Genomic DNA, 18,491 nt, shown 5'->3' on the forward strand with positions numbered 1-18,491 from the left:
TTGGCTTCTTATGACACTTTCTGTACAGCAGGTTTCCAAATGTATCATAGACCCCATGTAAAGAATAGTAGGCAGTAATAAAAATAGTGGTTCAAATTATTAATAGCTTAGTACGACTAATAAGTAAATTTCTGGATCTCAGAATTAAAAGAATGGGTGTAATCATTTTCTTCGAAGAGATAATTCAGTCTTCCTTTTTAAAATATCTTAAGTAAATTGCATCATTGGCACACTAATTCAAGGTGATGCGAGGAAAACAAAATGTCCATAATCTGGTTTTACTTCTCCTTGCAATAACAAGTTCCCTCCCAATTCTTCACTGGATCATGTCTTCTAAGCTGAAGCTTTAGTGATGGTTTGCTGGCAGACTGTCTGGGAAGATAGGGTAGACACATTGTCCACCACTTGATCTCTGGTCTTCGTATCAAAAGAAAGGATGTGGAAGGTTTTTAGGATCACTTCCGGGGAGGCCATACAGCCCGCCACTGCCAGGGTCCCGGGATCCAGCCATTGTTTTCTGATTTGCAATTTTTTGATTACTAGGAGGTTTAACATTACTTCATGTGTTTTTTTTGGCCAGGTATATATTTTTTTCTATAAATTACTCACTGAAAATTTTTGCTCATTCATCTATTTTTTCCCCTGCGATTTATAGGATATCTTTATATGTTCTGGGTATTAATCTTTTGACTACTACATGTATTTGGTAATTCCTTTCAGCCTGTTGTTTACAGTGTCTGCTGTTGTGTAGAAGTTTTTGTAATTTGGAGGTTAATTCTGTTATCTTTGCCCTATGGCTTCAGAGTTTTGTTTTGTCTTATGAATGTCTATCCTACTTCAAGATTGTAAAACTGTTTTCCTGTATTTTCTTCTAACACATTTATCGGTTTTCTATGTAGTTTTAAAAAATGTTTATGTCCTTAATTCATCTGGAATTGATGTCTGCTCTGAGGTAGGGCTCTAATTTTATTTTTTCCAAATGTGTGTCCTATGGTTTTATACCATTTATTGATTAGTTCATCTTTCATCCACTGTTTTTATTTTTTTTAAAGATATTTATTTATTTGGCTGTGCCGGGTCTTAGTTGCAGCACGTGAGATCTTTAGCTGCGGCGTGTTGGCTCTTCGTTGTGGCATGTGGGATCTAGTTCCCTGACCAGGGATCGAACCCCTGCCCTCTGCATTGGGAGCATGGAATCTTAACCACTGGACCACCAGGGAAGTCCCTTCATCCACTGTCTTTAAATGCCACATTTAGGATCTGCTGATACCCTACAAATATATGGGTATGACTCTGGATTCTTTATTCTGATCCATTGATCTATTTGTCTATTCTAGCACTGATATCATGGTCAAGTGACTTGATTCTCATTGTTCTTGTAAAAATATTTCTTGGCTCTTCTTGTGCATTTTCTCTTCCAGAGGAATTTTAGAATCAACTGATTAAGTAAAAAATCTTGTTTGGATGGGACTGTATTGGATTTATAGATTAATTAGGGGAGAACTGACAGTTATAATCTTGAGGCTTCCCATCCAGGAACATGATATATCTCTCCACTTATGCAGCAATTCTGTGTCCATTAGTAAAGGATATAGCAGAGTATTTTCATATGGGGCTGTCTTGGTTTTTTGTTGTGTTTCGTTAGATTTATTCTTGGCTATTTTACAAAGAAATTGTAAAGAAGTAATTCTTTTTTTCTTTTTTTTTGCGGTACGCGGGCCTCTCACTGTTGTGGCCTCTCCCATTGCGGAGCACAGGCTCCGGACGCGCAGGCTCAGCGGCCATGTCTCACGGGCCCAGCCGCTCCGCGGCATGTGGGATCCTTCTGGACCGGGGCACGAGCCTGTGTCCCCTGCGTCGGTAGGCAGACTCTCAACCACTGCACCACCAGGGAAGCCCAGAAGTAATTCTTTTTTGTGAATGGATTTCTAATTTCATTTTGGTTGGTGATTGCTGGTGTATAGTAGCTCACATCTGTGGGTATTTGCTGTGTGCCATACACTGCTTTAAGCATCTTATCTCATAATTTTCACAGTAAGCCTGTGCCTAGATCCTAATATTATTTCTGTTTTATAGATAAAGAAACTGGGCTTTAGAGCCCAGTTAAATTGCTCGTGCAAGATCCCATGGCTACTGGGTGGCAGGGACAGCAGCCCTGAGGCCGCACTCCTTTCCACTGTCATCCACAGCATGCCCTCCACCTCATCCTACTCTGGAATTTGTTGCAATAGTTTTAGTTGAGTCTTTTGGATTTTCTAGGTAGACAGTTAATAGTGTCTGCAAATAAAGACCATATGTATTTCTACTTTTTCCATGCCTCTTGTTAGGTACATAGTTTTGTGAATCAATGTTCATCATTTCTCAGGAAGTCTGACCCGGTCAGTTTTTCCTTTAGCACTGGAACATATTGCCATTTCTTCTTCTTGGGAGTGGATGCAGCTTGTGTTTAGAGGCCATATAGATGGAAAATGGAGTGTAGAAACTCTTCTCCAACGTATCTTGTTAAATTCAATAGATTGAATGAACATATGTTGCTCCATTGTACTGTGAGTCTTTGTTTTTAATTAAAGTAGTTAATTTTTTCTCTTTATTAACTCTGCCCTTCCATTGCTCAAGTTTCTAAGTTTCTGATTTTTTTAAAATGATTTATTTATTTTTATTTATTTATTTTTGGCTGTGCTGGGTCTTTGTTTTGGCATGCGGGCTTCTCTAGTTGCAGTGCGTCGGCTTCTCTAGTTGTGGCGTGTGGGCTTAGTTGCCCCGCGGCATGTGGGATCTTATTTCCCCAACCAGGGATCGAACCTGCATCCCCTGCATTGGAAGGCAGATTCTTAACCACTGAACCAGCAGGGAGGTCCTTAAGTTTCTGCTTCTTGAGTGGAATTGGTTTATTTGGGAAGAGCAGCCGCTACCTCAAGCCTCCACTTGTTTAGCCTGGGCCAGGGTCTTATATGCTTGGCCAGGCTGCCCTTTTACCACTGGTTAAAATGGAAAATGAACATTTTGTGTTTCTATAGAGGAATTTCCCAGCTGTTGAACTGTACTCCTCTGTGGGGCAGCAGAAAGCCTGCTTTGTTGCCCTTGTTTGTTAGAGTTGCTGTGGGAGGGTGAGCCTCGGGAGGCCCAGCCTCTGGACACTCTTTCCAGAGCCTGACCTTTTAGGTGGCTTACTTGCACCATCCTGTGCAGATGCACATGGGCTGAGAGGGGCCTGGGGGTGGGGTGTGTGTGTGTGTGTGTGTGTGTGTGTGTGTGTGTGTGTGTGTGTGAGAGAGAGAGAGAGAGAGAGACAGACAGACAGATAGACAAAACAGGCAGGCAGACAGACGGACACTGGGACAGGTGTTCCAGGCCTCTGCCCGCTGTGGGAATCAGGAGTCAGTCTTGCTGTCTACTGGCCGGCACCTAATTGGGAGAAAGATCCCTCCCTCCTGATCTGGGGCTTCCTGTCCTAACCTTAGGCTACTGGTCCATCCCAAAGCTTCAGCCCAAGGTGTGCCAGGACCACCATTGCTGACACCTGCTCCAGCAGGCAGCTCATTATTGAGTCCACTTGTTCTTGGCCGTGAGTCAGTGGGCAGGAATGTCTGGTTATGTTGTGTTTTCTCTCACGAGATGTAAATAATATGCTTTTCCCTTTAAAAAGTGGTACATGCTCATTAAAGAAGATTTGGAAAATAAAATTTAAAAGAAGAAAGAATTGCTAATCACTCTGTTGCCCAAACACAGTCACTTAAAGCATGTTAGTGTGTTTCCTTCCACTCTTTCCTTTTCTACACCCAGGCTATTTTTTTAATTGAGGTATAACATTATATTAGTTTCACATGTACAACACAATGATTTGATATTAGTATACAGTGCAAAATGATCGCTACAATAAGTCTAGTTACCATCCGTCATCTCACATAGTTACAAGAATTTTTTTCTTGATGAGAACTTTTAAGGTTTACTCTCTTAGCAACTTTCAGATATGCAACACAGTGTTATTAACTATAGTCACCATGCTGCACATTACCTCCCCATGACTTATTTTATAACTGGAAGTTTGTACCTTTTGGCCCCCTACACCCATTTCTCCCATCCCCTACCTCCTCGGAGCCCTTTGGCAACTACCAGTCTGTTCCTTGTATCTGTGAACTTGGTTTTTCATTTTGTTTTGTTTTGATTTGATTTGTTTGTTTGCTTGTTTTTTATACATTCCACATATAAGTGAAATCATATAGTATTTGTCTTTCTCTGCCTGACTTATGTCACTTAACATAACACCTCAAGACCCATCCATGTCACACGTGGCAAGATTCCATATTTTTTTATGGCTGAGTAGTATTCTGTTGTATATATGGATACCACATCTTCTTTATCCATTTATGCACCAGGGCACACTTAGGTTGTTTCTATGTCTTGGCTATTGTAAATAAGGCTGCAGTGAACATGGGGGTGCATATATCTTTTCAAATTAGTATTTTTGGGTTTTTTAAAAATAAATACTCAGAAGGGAATTACTTGATCATATAGTAGTTCTATTTTTCATTTTTTTGAGAAAACTCCGCACTGTTTTCCATAGTGGCTGCACCAGTTTACATTCCCACGAACAGTGCACGAGGGTTCCCTTTTCTCCACACCCTCTCCAGCACTGGTTATCTCTTGTCTTTTTGATAATAGCCATTCTAACAGGTGTGAGGTGATAGCTCTTTGTGGTTTGGATTTGCATTTCCCTGATGATTAGCGATGTTTAGCATCTTTTCACGTGCCTGTTGGCCATCTCTATGTCTGCTTTGGAAAAATGTCTGTTCAGGTCCTCTGCCCATTTTCTAATCAGATTGTTTGGTTTTTTTGCAATTGAGTTGTAAAATTGCATCTATATATATATATATATATATATATATATATATATATCCAAATCCAAAATTGCAACTTTATATATATGTAGTATATATAATATAAATATATATCCAAAATTATATATTTGGGATATTAACCCCTTATTGGATGTATGCTTTGCAAATATTTTCTCCTATTCAGTAGGTTGCCTTTTCATTTTGTTTTCCTTTGCTGTGCAGAAGCTTGTTAGTGTGATGTGGTCCCACTTGTTTATTTTTGCTTTTATTGTGGAGTCAGATCCAAAAAATCATTGCTAAGACTGGTGTCAAGGAGCTTATGGCCTATGTTTTTTTCTAGGAGTTTTATGGTTTCAGATCTCACATTCAAGTCTTTAATCCATTTTGAGTTAATTTTTGTGTATAGTATAGGATAGTCTAGTTTCATTCTTTTGCAAGTAGCTGTCCAGTTTTCTCAACACCATTTATTGAAGAGACTGTCCTTTCCCCCATTTTATATTCTTGCCTCCTTTGTAATTAAAAAAATTGGTTTTATTATTCTTTAGTTTTATGAACAAAGTTGTGTTTACCTTCCCCTCACAAGCTATTCTTAAAATAGTTCTGTTAATGCTGTTTGTACCCTACTTTTTTTTCTTATAATAGTATCATAAACATCTTGTCTGTATTCTTTGGGAACGTCACTTTAAATATTTGTGTAATATTCCATTAAGTAGATGGACCATCATTTATTTAACAAGTTTTTGGTCTTGACCCCTTGAAGACAAGGCACATCCTTCTTTCCCTTTTAATCCATTTCGATTCAATCACCCATGAAGTTGGCTAACCTTCTTTTGAATTTATATTTTCTGTCTGCACCATCTCTTTGAGGTAGTGGTATGCCAGTTGCTATGTGAAATGGAACTTCTTTTCATTTGCCTTAAACTTTACTCATTCAAGCTTCAGATAGGCTTCTTGGTCTTATTATCCTTTAGTTTGATGAATGAAGTTGTGTTTACCTTTCCCTCCCTGCTCTTAAGCTTTAGTTCTATGCATTCCCTCCCCAGCCGTCACAGGCAGGCACTGCTATAGATGGTAGGCCCCGCAGTGTGCTCCTGCTCCCATCACGGATGTGACTCTCGGCCTTCTGGTCTGTGGACAGCATTCAGGTGTATATTTCCCCACTGCGAGGTAGGATGTTTGCCGAGGTAGGATGTTTGCCGGTAAGAACAAGATTCCTTTGTCTTTCTTTTTTTCCTTCCCAAGTACATCTATTTCCCTTCCCCTTGGGTGGCCTGGGGTGCCCTGTTGGCTGGATGTTAGGAACTGGCTGCCTCACCCTTCACCTGCCCTGGACTATGTCTCTCCTCTTCCTGACTTCTGTTGACCTCCTGTTCCCACTCCACTGGTCCCTCCCTCACAGTGCTGTCGCTTGCACTTCTGCTCCTGGCCTCTTCTCACCCAGTGAGTTTGTGTGACCTTCGCACTGCATTCATGCTTTGGGACTTAGCCGCTATAATGATGTCAGTGGCGCAGGTTAGCAGATGGCGGCAACAGCGATGAGACCTGACATGTTCTAATGACTCTCTCCTTCCCACCCTTGCTGGCCGAGCCGATGGAGGGGCAGAGGTTTCCTTGAGGCATTTTAGGAGGGGGCCGAGGGAATTCGGGGGTCCCCAGGTGCCGATGAAGCCTGTGACCTTTGCTGCTATAATATCAGTGTTTCACAAGCAGGGCGGTTCGGGAGCCCACTTGCAGCCCATCAAAAATTGATTTAATTGCAATTTTTCCTCCAATTAGGAGCCCTGGAGCCTGACTAATTGGAGTAATAGAGAGTAATAAGGCTCAGATAAAAAGCCTTCCTCGGCGGCCTTTGTATCTCGTGTCAGTGCCTGTCAGAGGTCAGAGAGCTTGCATATTCTATTAGGCAGCCCGGCCTTCATTTGTACAAATTAGTTTACCCAACAGTAATTAAAATGCCAGTGCGGGTTGAAGAGAACTGAATACCCTTGATGGGCATGTTGGTGAATGATGTGACGGCTCTGCTGGCCTCCCTTGCCAAAGTGTGTCAGCCCCGGCTCAGAGGCGGCTGGGGCCTGGGCCAGCTGGGCAGCTCCAGGCCAGCCACGGGGCACAGCTGCCGAGCACGCCCCTTCTGCTGCCCCTCCTCAGAGCCCCACAGTCGCTCCTTTCTTCTTCCAGGTGGAGTCGTTTGTTCACTTGTCCATTTGTTCATTCAGTAAGCATTTGAGTTTTCAGTATGTGTCAGGCATGATGCTAGGCGCTAGGGAGAGAACTTACGGGGCACGGGGTGTAAAATCACCTGGGCTCTGGAATTGAGACTAACTGGGTTCAAATTCTAGTCCTACTAGTTGCTCCCTATGTGAGCTAGAGCAAGTTACGTTACCTCTCTGTGTCTCAGTGTCCTCGTCTGTCAAATAGGGAAAGTGCTACCTGCTACATAGAGTTACAAGGATTAGACAGGGAAACGCTTTTGAAACACTTGCTCAGAACCTAGCACGCGGGCTTCCCTGGTGGCTCAGTGGTTAAGAATCCACCTGCCAATGCAGGGGACATGGGTTCGAGCCCTGGTCCAGGAAGATCCTACATGCCGAGGAGCAACTAAGTCCGTGTGCCACAACTACTGAGCCTGTGCTCTAGAGCCCGCGAGCCACAACTGCTGAGCCTGCGTGCTACAATTACTGAAGCCCGCGTGCCTAGACCCCGTGCTCTGCGACAAGAGAAGCCACCGCAGTGAGAAGCCTGCTCACCACCAGGAAGAGTAGTCCCTGCTTGCCACAACTAGAGAAAGCCCGCGTGCAGCAACGAAGACCCAATGCAGCCAAAAATAAATAAATAAGTTAAAAAAAATTTTTTTAAGTAAAATGGCTGAGAGCCTATTAAAAAAAAAAAAAAAAAAAGAACCTGGCACGCAGCAAGTGCTCAGTCAATTCCTAATGTAATTAAGAGGGTCTAAACTAAGGCAGAGGCAGCAGGATCTACCTTCTATTTGCCCTGCCCACACCCAACTAATTTTCCTTCATACCTTCCTCTCCTCTGTTCTGTATCTTGCTATTTTCTATTCCTCAACTTGAGTACCAGAACCCCTAACTCTCCTGGTCTCTCTGATGTGAGGGCTCCTATGTCTACTTCTTGGGCCTGATGATGATCTCTGTGATGCCAGGTTTGCCTGAGTTGGGGCCAGGAGGCCAGTACGGGAGGTTGGGGATCTGGGCAGGTCTGGGACTAGATCCCAGACCAGAAATTGTAGAAGGCTGGCTTCTGGTAAGGGCTTTCTGGTCCAAAAAGAGTAGAGTTTGTGGAGTCAGAATGACTTTTAGACCCTCAGGGTGAGAGAGTGCATGCACTTGTGTGAGAGCATGTGTGTCTATGCGTGTGTTGACATTTTTAGGTATTGCTGGTACTTCTCATCTGTTATCTGGTTGCACTGCTTATGAGGGACTTCACTATTCCAACGATGTATGACTGTGTCATGTGTCATTCAGGTCTGAGTCTGGTGATTTGGGAATTACTCCTCTAAGAAGTAGAGGGACCCCCCCCCCCACCTCCGCCACCGCAGCTCGTGTGACTAGCTTGCCCAGCCTTGTTGGCTGTGAGCTCTGGAAGGTCCTTTCAATTGAGGCCCACAGGTTTGTTTGGGGCACCTCTTTGGGACCAGGAGCCGTGCTGGGCACTGGAGTACACAAGAGCCACCAGACAGTCCATGATTTCAAAATGAAGATGGGAAGATAACCCCCCAAATACCATTTGTCTCATGAAGGTGAGATCAGGGTGTGGCAGGACTTAAGAGGAAGGCCAGTCAAGCCACCAAGCAGCCAGCAGCTCCTGCCTCTGCCTGTTTAGCTCAGGTTTGTCATCCCTGTCCCTGGACAGTCCCTGTGGTTTGGATGTGAGACCTGGTGAACGTTCCAAGCAGGACCTGACTCCAAATCTGCTTGACTGTTGCATACGTGGTTTTTTTTTTCTTTTTTTTTTTTTTTTTACTGAGTGTTATATTTGATTAAACTCTTAAGCCCTCATAAATGCCAGGGAGACTCTCTACTCTCCCTCCTGCTCCTCCTCCCTGCTTCACATGGTTAAGCAAGGGAAAAGGGCAGCTTCTGGAAAGAAATATTCATGGCCATCATGTCCAGGCAATCAAGAAAGCCCCTCCTCCTGGAGGCAGAGGGCCGGGGCCGGGCCGGGTGGGCAGGGACAGAGGGCAGGAGTCCAGGGCCAGGTGTTCCCATCCCCGGCCCGGCCTGCTGGGGGTCAGAGCTGTGGGAGTGGCAGGGATTCAGCTTCCAGGTGCCTCCCATCTCTCTCCATTGTCTTACCTTGACGCTAAGTTAGGCCTGTTGCCTGTCAGAGGCCTGCCATAGGCCTCCTTAAGAGTTGTCTGTATGTCTGTTCTGGCGCCCCTCACCTGGCCCCCTACTCCTCAAAAGTCTGGAGAGCCCGATTGCCCGCTCGAATGATTTCTAAGTGGCTATTATGTTTCCAACCCAAAGTAATTGGCTTTACCAGTTATTAATGGATTACCCTCAAGAGAAAAATGTTGGTGGGGGAGGGAAGTGAGGATAACACCTGGCTTTGTAGTTTGGGGCTTCAGTGTCCAGTGGCTGCTTCCCAGGCTGGGAGTCACTTGGGGCATGATGGAATGGCTGTTTTAGCATGTCACTCTAGTTTAGTGGCTGCTGGCATGCCTATGGGTTGAGAGGAAGCTGGGAAGACCGAGCATGTCCCTAGAGAAGTCTTGACTTGAGGCATGGATGCTCCAGGGTGGTTCATGTGGCCTTTTTGTCAGCCTGGGGTTGAAACATAGATCCCTGCCCTGCAATTTTGATTGTAAATCAGTGGCTTGGCCAATGCCTGCCCTAACATCTCCCCATCCGCAACTAGCAGGCCAACCCCCCGCCAAGCCAAAGCCATCGACTTCTCAGAGCCCTGACTGCGGAAATCCACCTCCCCACTGACGTGCTTGGGATCAGAGAGCCACAGGTGCTGGGCAAGGCCAGGGCCAATGGACTGCTGTCCCACATTGCTAACATGTCATTAGTATGTCCAGTTCCTCCCCCCATGCCCAGACGTGTAGGGACATGGCCCTTCCCTGCCCCAGGGCTCCTGAGTGACATAACTGCTTTCAGCTCTCTTGTTCCAGTTTAGATTCTCAAGCCCAGGGTTCCTGCAGGCTCCCCCTCCCAACCCCTTCCAAATCCTCTAACAAAGGAGTGGTCTGGCATGTGGGTTCAAGTTCTAGTCCTAGCACTGTGGCCAGCCTGGCTCATTGCACAGATTTCTTCTCACTGGGTTTGGGCCTCCACTTAAAATGAAACTCTGCAGATTGTATATGTTGAACTTTTTAGGGGTTAAGAGAGACTCTGGGAAATGCTGAGTGTTCCTTCTCTCCTGCTCTTGGCAGTGTCTGTCATTATCCTTTAAACTCTGTCTGACTCCTATCCCACTCCACAGCAGTCCTGGCTGCCTGGCCCCTAACATTCCCTACTTTCCCACCCTCACCTTTTCACGTTGTTACCCATCTTTCACAGTTCACCTTTTCTCAGGTTGGTGCCTTTATACCTGCCTGGTGCTTGTACCGTGTTACCATATCCCCCAGCTCTTAAAGCCTTCGGTAAAGCCCCACAGCCTCCCTCACCTCTGACCAGGGCATCCCCTTCTGGCGCCCAGCGACCTATTCCCAGGAGACCATTTCTGTGGTGTGGCATCGTGAACTTGGTGTTCATACAACCAAAGCCCAACAGGCTTGCTCTCCCTTGGCCTCAGTTGCACATCTAGAGATCCATTTTTATGGTGGGCAGAGACCACCCAACCAGGTCTAAGCAGCAAACTCAGCTATTGAATCCATGGGTCCTCTAGCCAAGCAGCTCTGGGAGGTTACAGCCCTCACTGTGCTTCCATATGGTTTTCCCACAACTTCTCTGATGGCTCTCTTGGCTGCTTCTCTCATCCTGGCTTAACCCCATGATCCCCTGGAGAATGAGCACAGCACTTCCAATTGTATAGCCATTTCCGCCACAAGTTCTGACAAGCCAGACCTAACTGCTCTCCTTTTGTTTGGCAGCTCCTTTGTGACAGGGACAGCCTGTTGTGGGCACTTCTCACCCCTAAGAATCTGGGACCTCAACAGGTAAGAGATTCCTGAGCCCACCATGGCTTCCAGGGTGGGTGGGGCTGGAGCGGCTGGGAAGCAGAGGAAAGCTGGCTGAGCCAGCCCCTGGTTCAGTTGGCCGAGTGGTCCAGGAGGATGCTGGAAGGACCCTGCCCACAAACCCACTGACAGCCTCTGCTGTGGCACCTTCGCACATGGAATCATTTGTTAGCTTGAGGAGACTGTTGAAGTAATTTATAATAGGTAAATAATTTCATGTAGAATTTATGATAACAACAATAGTCTGGACGTATGATACTTCTTCTCTAAGGAGTGTCTGACTATGTGGCTATATAAAATCCCATCTATCCTCAGAGATGATTTTTCTAAAATAAAGAAATTTTGGAAGTGGCCTACAGATCTGTAAGAAGAACAATACAGAACAGTTAAAATATATCCAGTTTTTATTCACAATTCTCTGCCTTGGCAGGCTTGACACATTCCTATCTGATTACCTGCCATTCTGTTGGGTTTTTTTTAATCTTTCATTTTGACATAATTATAGATTCACAGGAAGTTACAAAAGTAGGAAGGCAAGGTACCTGTGTAACATCTTACATAATATCAAGTCTAGGAAGTTGACGTTGGTACAGTCCACAGACCTTTATCTGATTGTACTTATTTGTGTGTGGTGTGTGTGTGTGTACGTATTTCTTTGCAGTTTTTTTTTTTTTTTTTCCTTTTGCGGTATGCGGGCCTCTCACTGTTGTGGCCTCTCCCGTTGCGGAGCACAGGCTCCGGATGCGCAGGCCCAGCGGCCATGGCTCACGGGCCCAGCCGCTCCGCGGCATATGGGATCCTCCCAGACCGGGGCACGAACCCGTATCCCCTGCATCGGCAGGCGGACTCTTAACCACTGCGCCACCAGGGAGGCCCTTCTTTGCAGTTTTATCCCATGTGTAGAGTCATGTAACTGCTACCACAGTCAAGATAAAGAACTGTTTGTTCCATCACAGAGACCCCTCATGTACCCCTTTATAGTTGCACCCATCCTCCTCCCCTCCTCCACTCCTCCTTGCCCCTAACCCCTGGCAACCACTTAGGTGTTTTTCATCTCTGTCATTTTGAAAGTATTATATAAACGAAATAATATATCTAACATTTGGAGATTTGCTTTTTTTTTTTTTTTTTTTTTTACTGAGCGTAATTACCTCGAGATTCACAGAAGTTGTTTCATGTGTCAATCGTGCTTTATTTCTTATTGCTCAGTAGTATTCCCTGGTATGGATGTACCAAAGTTTCTTTCCCCATCGACCAGCATTCACCCACTGAAGGACGTTTGGGTTGTTCTCAATTTTCTGACTATTGCAGATCAAGCTATTATGAACATTTGCGTATAGGCTTTTGTGTGGGCATATGTTTTCAGTTTTCTGGGATTAATGTGGGGGAATACAATTGCTGAGTCCTTGGTAAGTGTGTGTTTAGTTTTTTACCTGCCAGACTATTTTGAGTATCTTTACCACTTTATATTGACCCCAGTGTCTGAGAGATCTAGTTTCTTCACATTTTCAACAGCATCTGGTAGTGTCACTATTTTTTATTTTAGCTATTTTAATGGATGTGTTATTTAATTGTGGTTTTAATTTGAATTTCCCTAATAGCTTGGTGAAATGTCTGCTCATGTTTTTTGCCCATTTCTAACTGGATTGTTTGCTTTGTCACCGTTGAGGTTGCAGAGATGGGCATTTCTGCTGAAAGTCAGTTTTATTTAGTCACATAGCTGGACCTTATGCTTGGCATCAATATTGACCTGGGCCTGGGATGGCGGACAAGCTGGGGCAGGGAGGGTGTACACCACCCCACTGTGACCCAGCTTTATCTTGAAGGTTGAGTAGTCTTTGGCCTCTTCTGCCCGTGGTTGCCTTGGTAGGGATGCTTCTGGGAACAGATTTATGGTCAGGATGGCGTTCTAAGGCACCAGCTGCCTCAACAGCATTCTCTTATGAAATCCCTAGACCTCACTAACCCTAAACACTGGGTCTTTACAGAACCCAGAAAGGACCCAAATGAAAATGGGCACAAGACAGCTATGGCCTCAGTTCCCACTGAAGCCAGACAACAGATAGCCATTGCACCCTTACGCCAGCCTGAGGCAAGGCCGCCCTGGGCCTCACTTGGCTTTCCCTTCTCTCTAGCTCCCGGACTCCCCTCCTCACCACTGAGGAGCCAGGCCTTGCTTAAACATCTCTTCCATTCCCAGGGAAGCCTGGAGGACCAGTGGTGCAGGGACTGAGGGAAAGATGCCCTGGTGGAGGCATCTGCTTTCGGTGGGAGGAAACGGATGGACAGGACGACCGTCTGTAGCTGTCTTTCCCAGAGAAGCCCAAGCAGATAATAAAGCCATGTAGAAAATAGGATTAAGGTAATGAACAGGCAGGACAGAGTTTGATCTTTCAATAACGCCAAAGCCTGACTGACAGGCCAATCTGGAAGGTGGAGCAACATGGTCGGCAGGACTCAGTTGCGGGGCGGTGTTTGGTGCTGTGTGGATTCTTTGCTTTTAACCTGTCACCGCTGAAACTTGAGGAGTTCTGGGATTTTCTCTTTTATGTGTGTGCTACAACTTGCGGGGGAGGAGTACTGGAGAGGCAGTTTTGCTCAGAGCATCATCGCCCCTCCAGGAGCTGCCCTCGGGATGATGGTGGGGGCTGGGACGCCGCTCAGAGGTGCAAGCAGCCTGCTGGGCCCCAGCACACCCTCATCTGTGTCTCTCCGGGTACTGGTCCTCAGGCTGCTTTTCACAGTGCCTGGAGACCTCTTTCAAGGTCACCATGGCTCCCTCAGCCCTTTGTTCATCAGGATTCCTAGAGACTCTGTTCTCCCTCTGGGCTAGGGATGGGGAGGTGCTAGCTGGAGCACACAGGTCTGAGAGCAGCCGTGGGCACAAAGCCATTGCCCAGATGGTAAGGAACTTGGCTGTCCCCCTCTCCCTTCCTCCTTTCCTGCCCGTCTCTCCTAGAGCTGGGGACAGGCCAAAGGACAGGGGATTTCTAACCTGTCTAAATCAGATGGGAAGAAAGATGGAGTCCTTCACCCAATTTGGATGTGCTAGAGTGTTCCTGCTTCCGAGGATAGATGGCATTCAGGTCCAGTCCCTGGCCCCCAAGGGCTCTATCCTGAGAGACTGTGCAGATAGCCAACCACTGAAGTATCCCTAGCTAGGCCCTGAGGAACTGTGCCAAAGCCATCCTGTTCCTGAGTTTGGGTCTGGAGGAATTAAGGCCCATCTTGTGTTCTCCATCTGCATTTGATCAGGGCCCTTGGCTCAACCCCCAGGGAAGGTGTTATCTGTGTGGGGCACGCCTCCCCGCTGCTGGAAGACCCCGGGGGTGGGTGGCGGTTCTGACTGGCTTCACAACACGTCAAGCCAGTGATCTTCTCCTGGGTTTGCCCTTGCTGTGGATTTTACCTTTTCTTTTTTTTTTTTTTTCTTTTTGCGGTATGCGGGCCTCTCACTGTTGTGGCCTCTCCCGTTGCGGAGCACAGGCTCCGGACGCGCAGGCCCAGCGGCCATGGCTCACGGGCCCAGCCGCTCCGCGGCATATGGGATCCTCCCAGACCGGGGCACGAACCCGTGTCCCCTGCATCGGCAGGCAGACTCTTAACCACTGCGCCACCAGGGAGGCCCATTGGATTTTACCTTTTCTGCCAAAAGGTACATTTGAGCTGGATCTACCACTGGTGCCCTGAGACCAGGGCGCAACGGGCAACCCCAGTGGCAGTGGGAAGGCAGGCACCAGGATGGAGAGGCCTGTGATCTCAGCGTTGGAGATGTCACAGTGGGTCCAGCTGTGGTCCTAAGGCAGCCTGGGGACTGTTGGGTAAGGAAGTCAGTAGGGGTGGGTTTTGGCGACTTGGCTACTCCTAGGGCATTGAGGGTTTGAGTCCTTGGCTAGGTACTGCGCTGCTCTGTATGTGTGTGACCATGTTCATGGCCCCTGCATAATCCCACCTCATCTCCCCTTCCCCTTCAGGACCGCATCATCCCCAGTTCCCCATGACTCCTCCATTTCCATCCTTAGCCCTTAAATCTCCTCTTTCTCAGCAAAGGCAGGGGCAAAGAAGCTTCTCACATATTCTGACAGACACCCTATATTTTTCCCCTCTGAGCTTTTGCTCTAGCTGACCCCTGTGCCTGGGATACCCCCTCTCTACCTACTGAAACCCTGCTCATTCTTCAGCATAAATAGCACCTCCACCATGAAGCCCTCCCTGATCCTCACCCCTGTGGCTGGAGCTGGTGACCCTTAGAGCATTCATAGGGCCCCCTTGATGGCCACCATGTGGCCTGGTATAGCTTCCCTTCAGGCTGGGAACTTATCTTGGAACCCTGGACTGAACACGGGAGACATATGTCACGGCATCTGATGGTGTTTGGACTGACAAGGGGCGCCTGGCTGCAACCCCTTCTAACTGTCTGCAGAAGGAACTGGTGTCCTGAGCGCAGGCTGGGCCACTCTGAGGGCACCATTAGTGCCCATCCCACCCAGGTGTGGCTTTGTCTCTGCCCCCGCCCTCCACCTCCACCTGGGGCAGGGGGCCTGGCCCTCAGTCGGGGTGATTATGGGAATTGCCCCTCTTTAAAGTACCTGCCTTCTCCTTTGAAAGTATTATTGACAGCTTTTCTCATTTTCTTTTTTCTTTACCTCTTTGAGGAACCCTGTAATTTCTTTTTCTTTCTTTCTTTCTCCCCCCACCCCTTCCCTTTTTCTTTCTTGTCCCCTCTGTCGTCCCCCCCCCAACTCTTTGAAATTGGCTCTCTGCCTGCTGACACCAAACTGATACTTTGCGTTTCACTTCTCCTTATCCCTTTATGGCAACAGATGTTGAAATTTTGTATCCTTTTATCTGCCCGGCTGCCCCTTCCTGTAATTACGGTCCTCTTGTTAGCAGTACAAAGTGGGCTGCCCGGCTGCCTGGCCTTTGAGCCACTGTGTCTGAACACGTGTGCATGGGCAGGTGCTGGGGCTGTGCACGCGCACACGCATGCATGTGAGAGGCCTGTGCTTGGGAAGGGCCCTTCCCGCTCACCTGATGGGACTGGGGCAGGCGAAGCTTCGGTGGGCTTCTCCTGGTCTCCACGGACTCTGTGGTTATATGTGGGACTTGTCTGCCTCCTTGATTCCCTCCCCCTCCCCACCAGGGGGCTGGACGAGGACAACCACTCCCTCCTCTCATGCCAGCTGAGCAGTGAGCACCCGGAGGCCCATCGTGGTCGGGAAGCCAGATCCCACCAGCTTGTGCCTCTCACATACCCACGCCTCCAGCCAAGCCAGGTGCCCCAGCCCTGCACCTCTGTTGTTGCTGGCCCTTCACCTGAGCGGTCCCCCATCTCCTGTCACTGCCTGTCACAATCCTGTCACTCACTGAAGAGATGTTCTTTTATCTGTCCCCTTATAAAACTCTTTCATCTCTCTTCTGGTACCCCCTGAGCCACCCCTTGTATTGTTAGTTGGATAGATGACAGACTTCTCTCCCTCCCTGGACTGAAAACTCCTTGAAGAAGGGACACTGTCTCCCTCAAAGTCTCATCTCACATCTCCCTGCAGTATCTATTAGGCACAATGCCTCGTATACAGAAGGTGCTCAGTAAATGGTTATTGATCAAAGAAAGGAAGAAAGGGAAGGGGAGGGTGGAAAGGAGGAAGGGAGCAAAACCCTCCTATTTTCTTAGTGACCATGTTGGGTCCAGCTTATACCTTCAGGCCATCTGTCCCCTGGGGGCAGAGAAGATGTAGGAAGGTGGAGTGTTTGCCACCCTTCCACCCTCTCACCAAAAGCCATCGTTGCATTTTTGCAGTTGCACGTGCCAGATGGGGTATCCTCACACCCAAACAGATGCAGGAATGAACACCCATAGAGTCTCCAAGGAGCGTCATCAGGAACTCAGTGTGTTAACAGTGGCTGTAAATGGTGTGAGGGCCACGGGCATTCTTAGATGTGGGTGAGGAGGTGGAGCCAGGGTTATCTGACCTCAGGGCAGTTTAGCACAGGAGGACTTTCTATGGGCCACGGCTTGTGCTGGGAGCTCAGGCGGGCCAGGCAAGGGAGGCGTGTGGAGGCCGGGATGAGGGAACTCAGAGGGAGGAAGGCAGTGGCGCAGGTCACCCGGCTTCCCTGGCCTGCAGGACCCAGACTGGGGGTAGGGTGGAGGGAGGCTTCCAGGGACTGCCCCTGTGTGCCTAACTTCAGCCTGGTGCTTAGGGCCTCTCCCAGACAGGGCATCTGGGTCTTCAAGGCCAGTGCCTAACCTCCAGTTAGCTGTCCCCACAAAGATGGTGATGGGGGGGTGGGTGTAAGTATCTTATTTAAATTTCCTCCTCCCTGTCACGAAGTTCTTGTCATCCCACTTCCCTCCAGCTTCAGTGGAGTTGCCTGGGCAGCAGGTTGGGATGGGCCAGGGAGCGCCGATTCCCTCACCTGATCCCCTCCTCAAGGGTCCCTGGGATGAGGCCACACTCCGCTTGCTTTTCCTACCCAGGTACTCTGGGGACTCCTGGGGGAAGCCACACACAGCCAGGCCTCCCCGGCCTGTGTCTCATTCATCAGGCTCACAGGGGCAGCCCCATCTGTCTTTATCTTTCCCTGGGTCAAGGGAGAATTGCTGGAGTCAGGCTGCGGGGAGGCTGGGGTGGAGGCCCCCCAGCCCTCAGTGGCTCCTGGCGGCCCCGGCTTTGTGCGCAGGAGCTGGAAGGGAATGGACTTTTTGTCTGGCCCTCTATAGTGACAGGGCTGGCCCTTGCTCCCGTCTTGGCCTGAGGCTCTAAGCGGCAGCCCCTTCCCCACACAAGTCGTGCGAGAGCCAAGGCTCTGCACGCCCCCCTTGCGCCCCCCACCGTGAGAGGCCGAGAGGCATTCTTAACATTCTTTCCAGAGAAAAGGGGTGAAACGTCTGAATTTGGGGGTCACCACGTTATACAAATTGCAATCTAATCGTTTTTACAAGAACACACTTGCAGTAAGAAAAGGAACCCGGAGGAGGGGCTGAGGAGACAAACAGCTTGTTTTGTCCCCCTTCCCCCCAAAGTTTGGGGCTATTGTTGAGCTCATCTTGCTTCCTCCACCAAAGCAGTTGAGCTAGAGTTTTCTAGTTAAATTGGTCCTGTGGTGGGGGCCACGAAGGGCCCACGGTGCCATTTCTGTTTGTTTTCCCAAATCAAAGCCCCAGCGGGGCTCCTACGGCCCCGCTGGGCTGCTATTTGAAGAGCCGGGCCATTTCCCAGAGCCTGGTGTGTCAGTTTATGCTCTGAACTTAACCTCACAGGCACTGCACAACAGAGCCTCGAGGGTCCCAGGCCCAGAGGCAAAAGAAACTGTATCTTTTTATTGGCCCATTTAAAGTGTGTGTGGCCCTTTCAGAGAATCAGAGAACTAACATGGCAGAAACTCCTCAGGCCCGGGCCAGGCTGGGCTGGCAGACAGGGGGCTTTGGGGACTTGTCCTGGCCTCCAGGGGCTGGTGCTCGCTCGGCCGTTGGGTCTCCCCAGAGGGTAGAGTTCTGTGTCTCT

At 48.2% G+C, this 18,491-nt stretch overlaps 1 protein-coding gene across 2 annotated transcripts in view; it reads left to right on the plus strand.

Annotated features, from left to right (window-relative positions):
* Positions 1-18,491, plus strand: part of FBXW4 (F-box and WD repeat domain containing 4) — an 85,269-nt gene that overhangs the window by 63,079 nt on the left and 3,699 nt on the right. For both annotated transcript variants that reach the window (XM_060107134.1, XM_060107057.1), the window contains one exon: positions 10,897-10,962. In XM_060107134.1, the coding sequence (XP_059963117.1) occupies positions 10,897-10,962 (66 nt within the window). The remainder of the gene's footprint in view (positions 1-10,896; positions 10,963-18,491) is intronic.

This window comes from Mesoplodon densirostris, chromosome 1 (assembly GCF_025265405.1).
Source record: "Mesoplodon densirostris isolate mMesDen1 chromosome 1, mMesDen1 primary haplotype, whole genome shotgun sequence".
NCBI classification, from domain to species: Eukaryota; Metazoa; Chordata; class Mammalia; order Artiodactyla; family Ziphiidae; genus Mesoplodon; species Mesoplodon densirostris.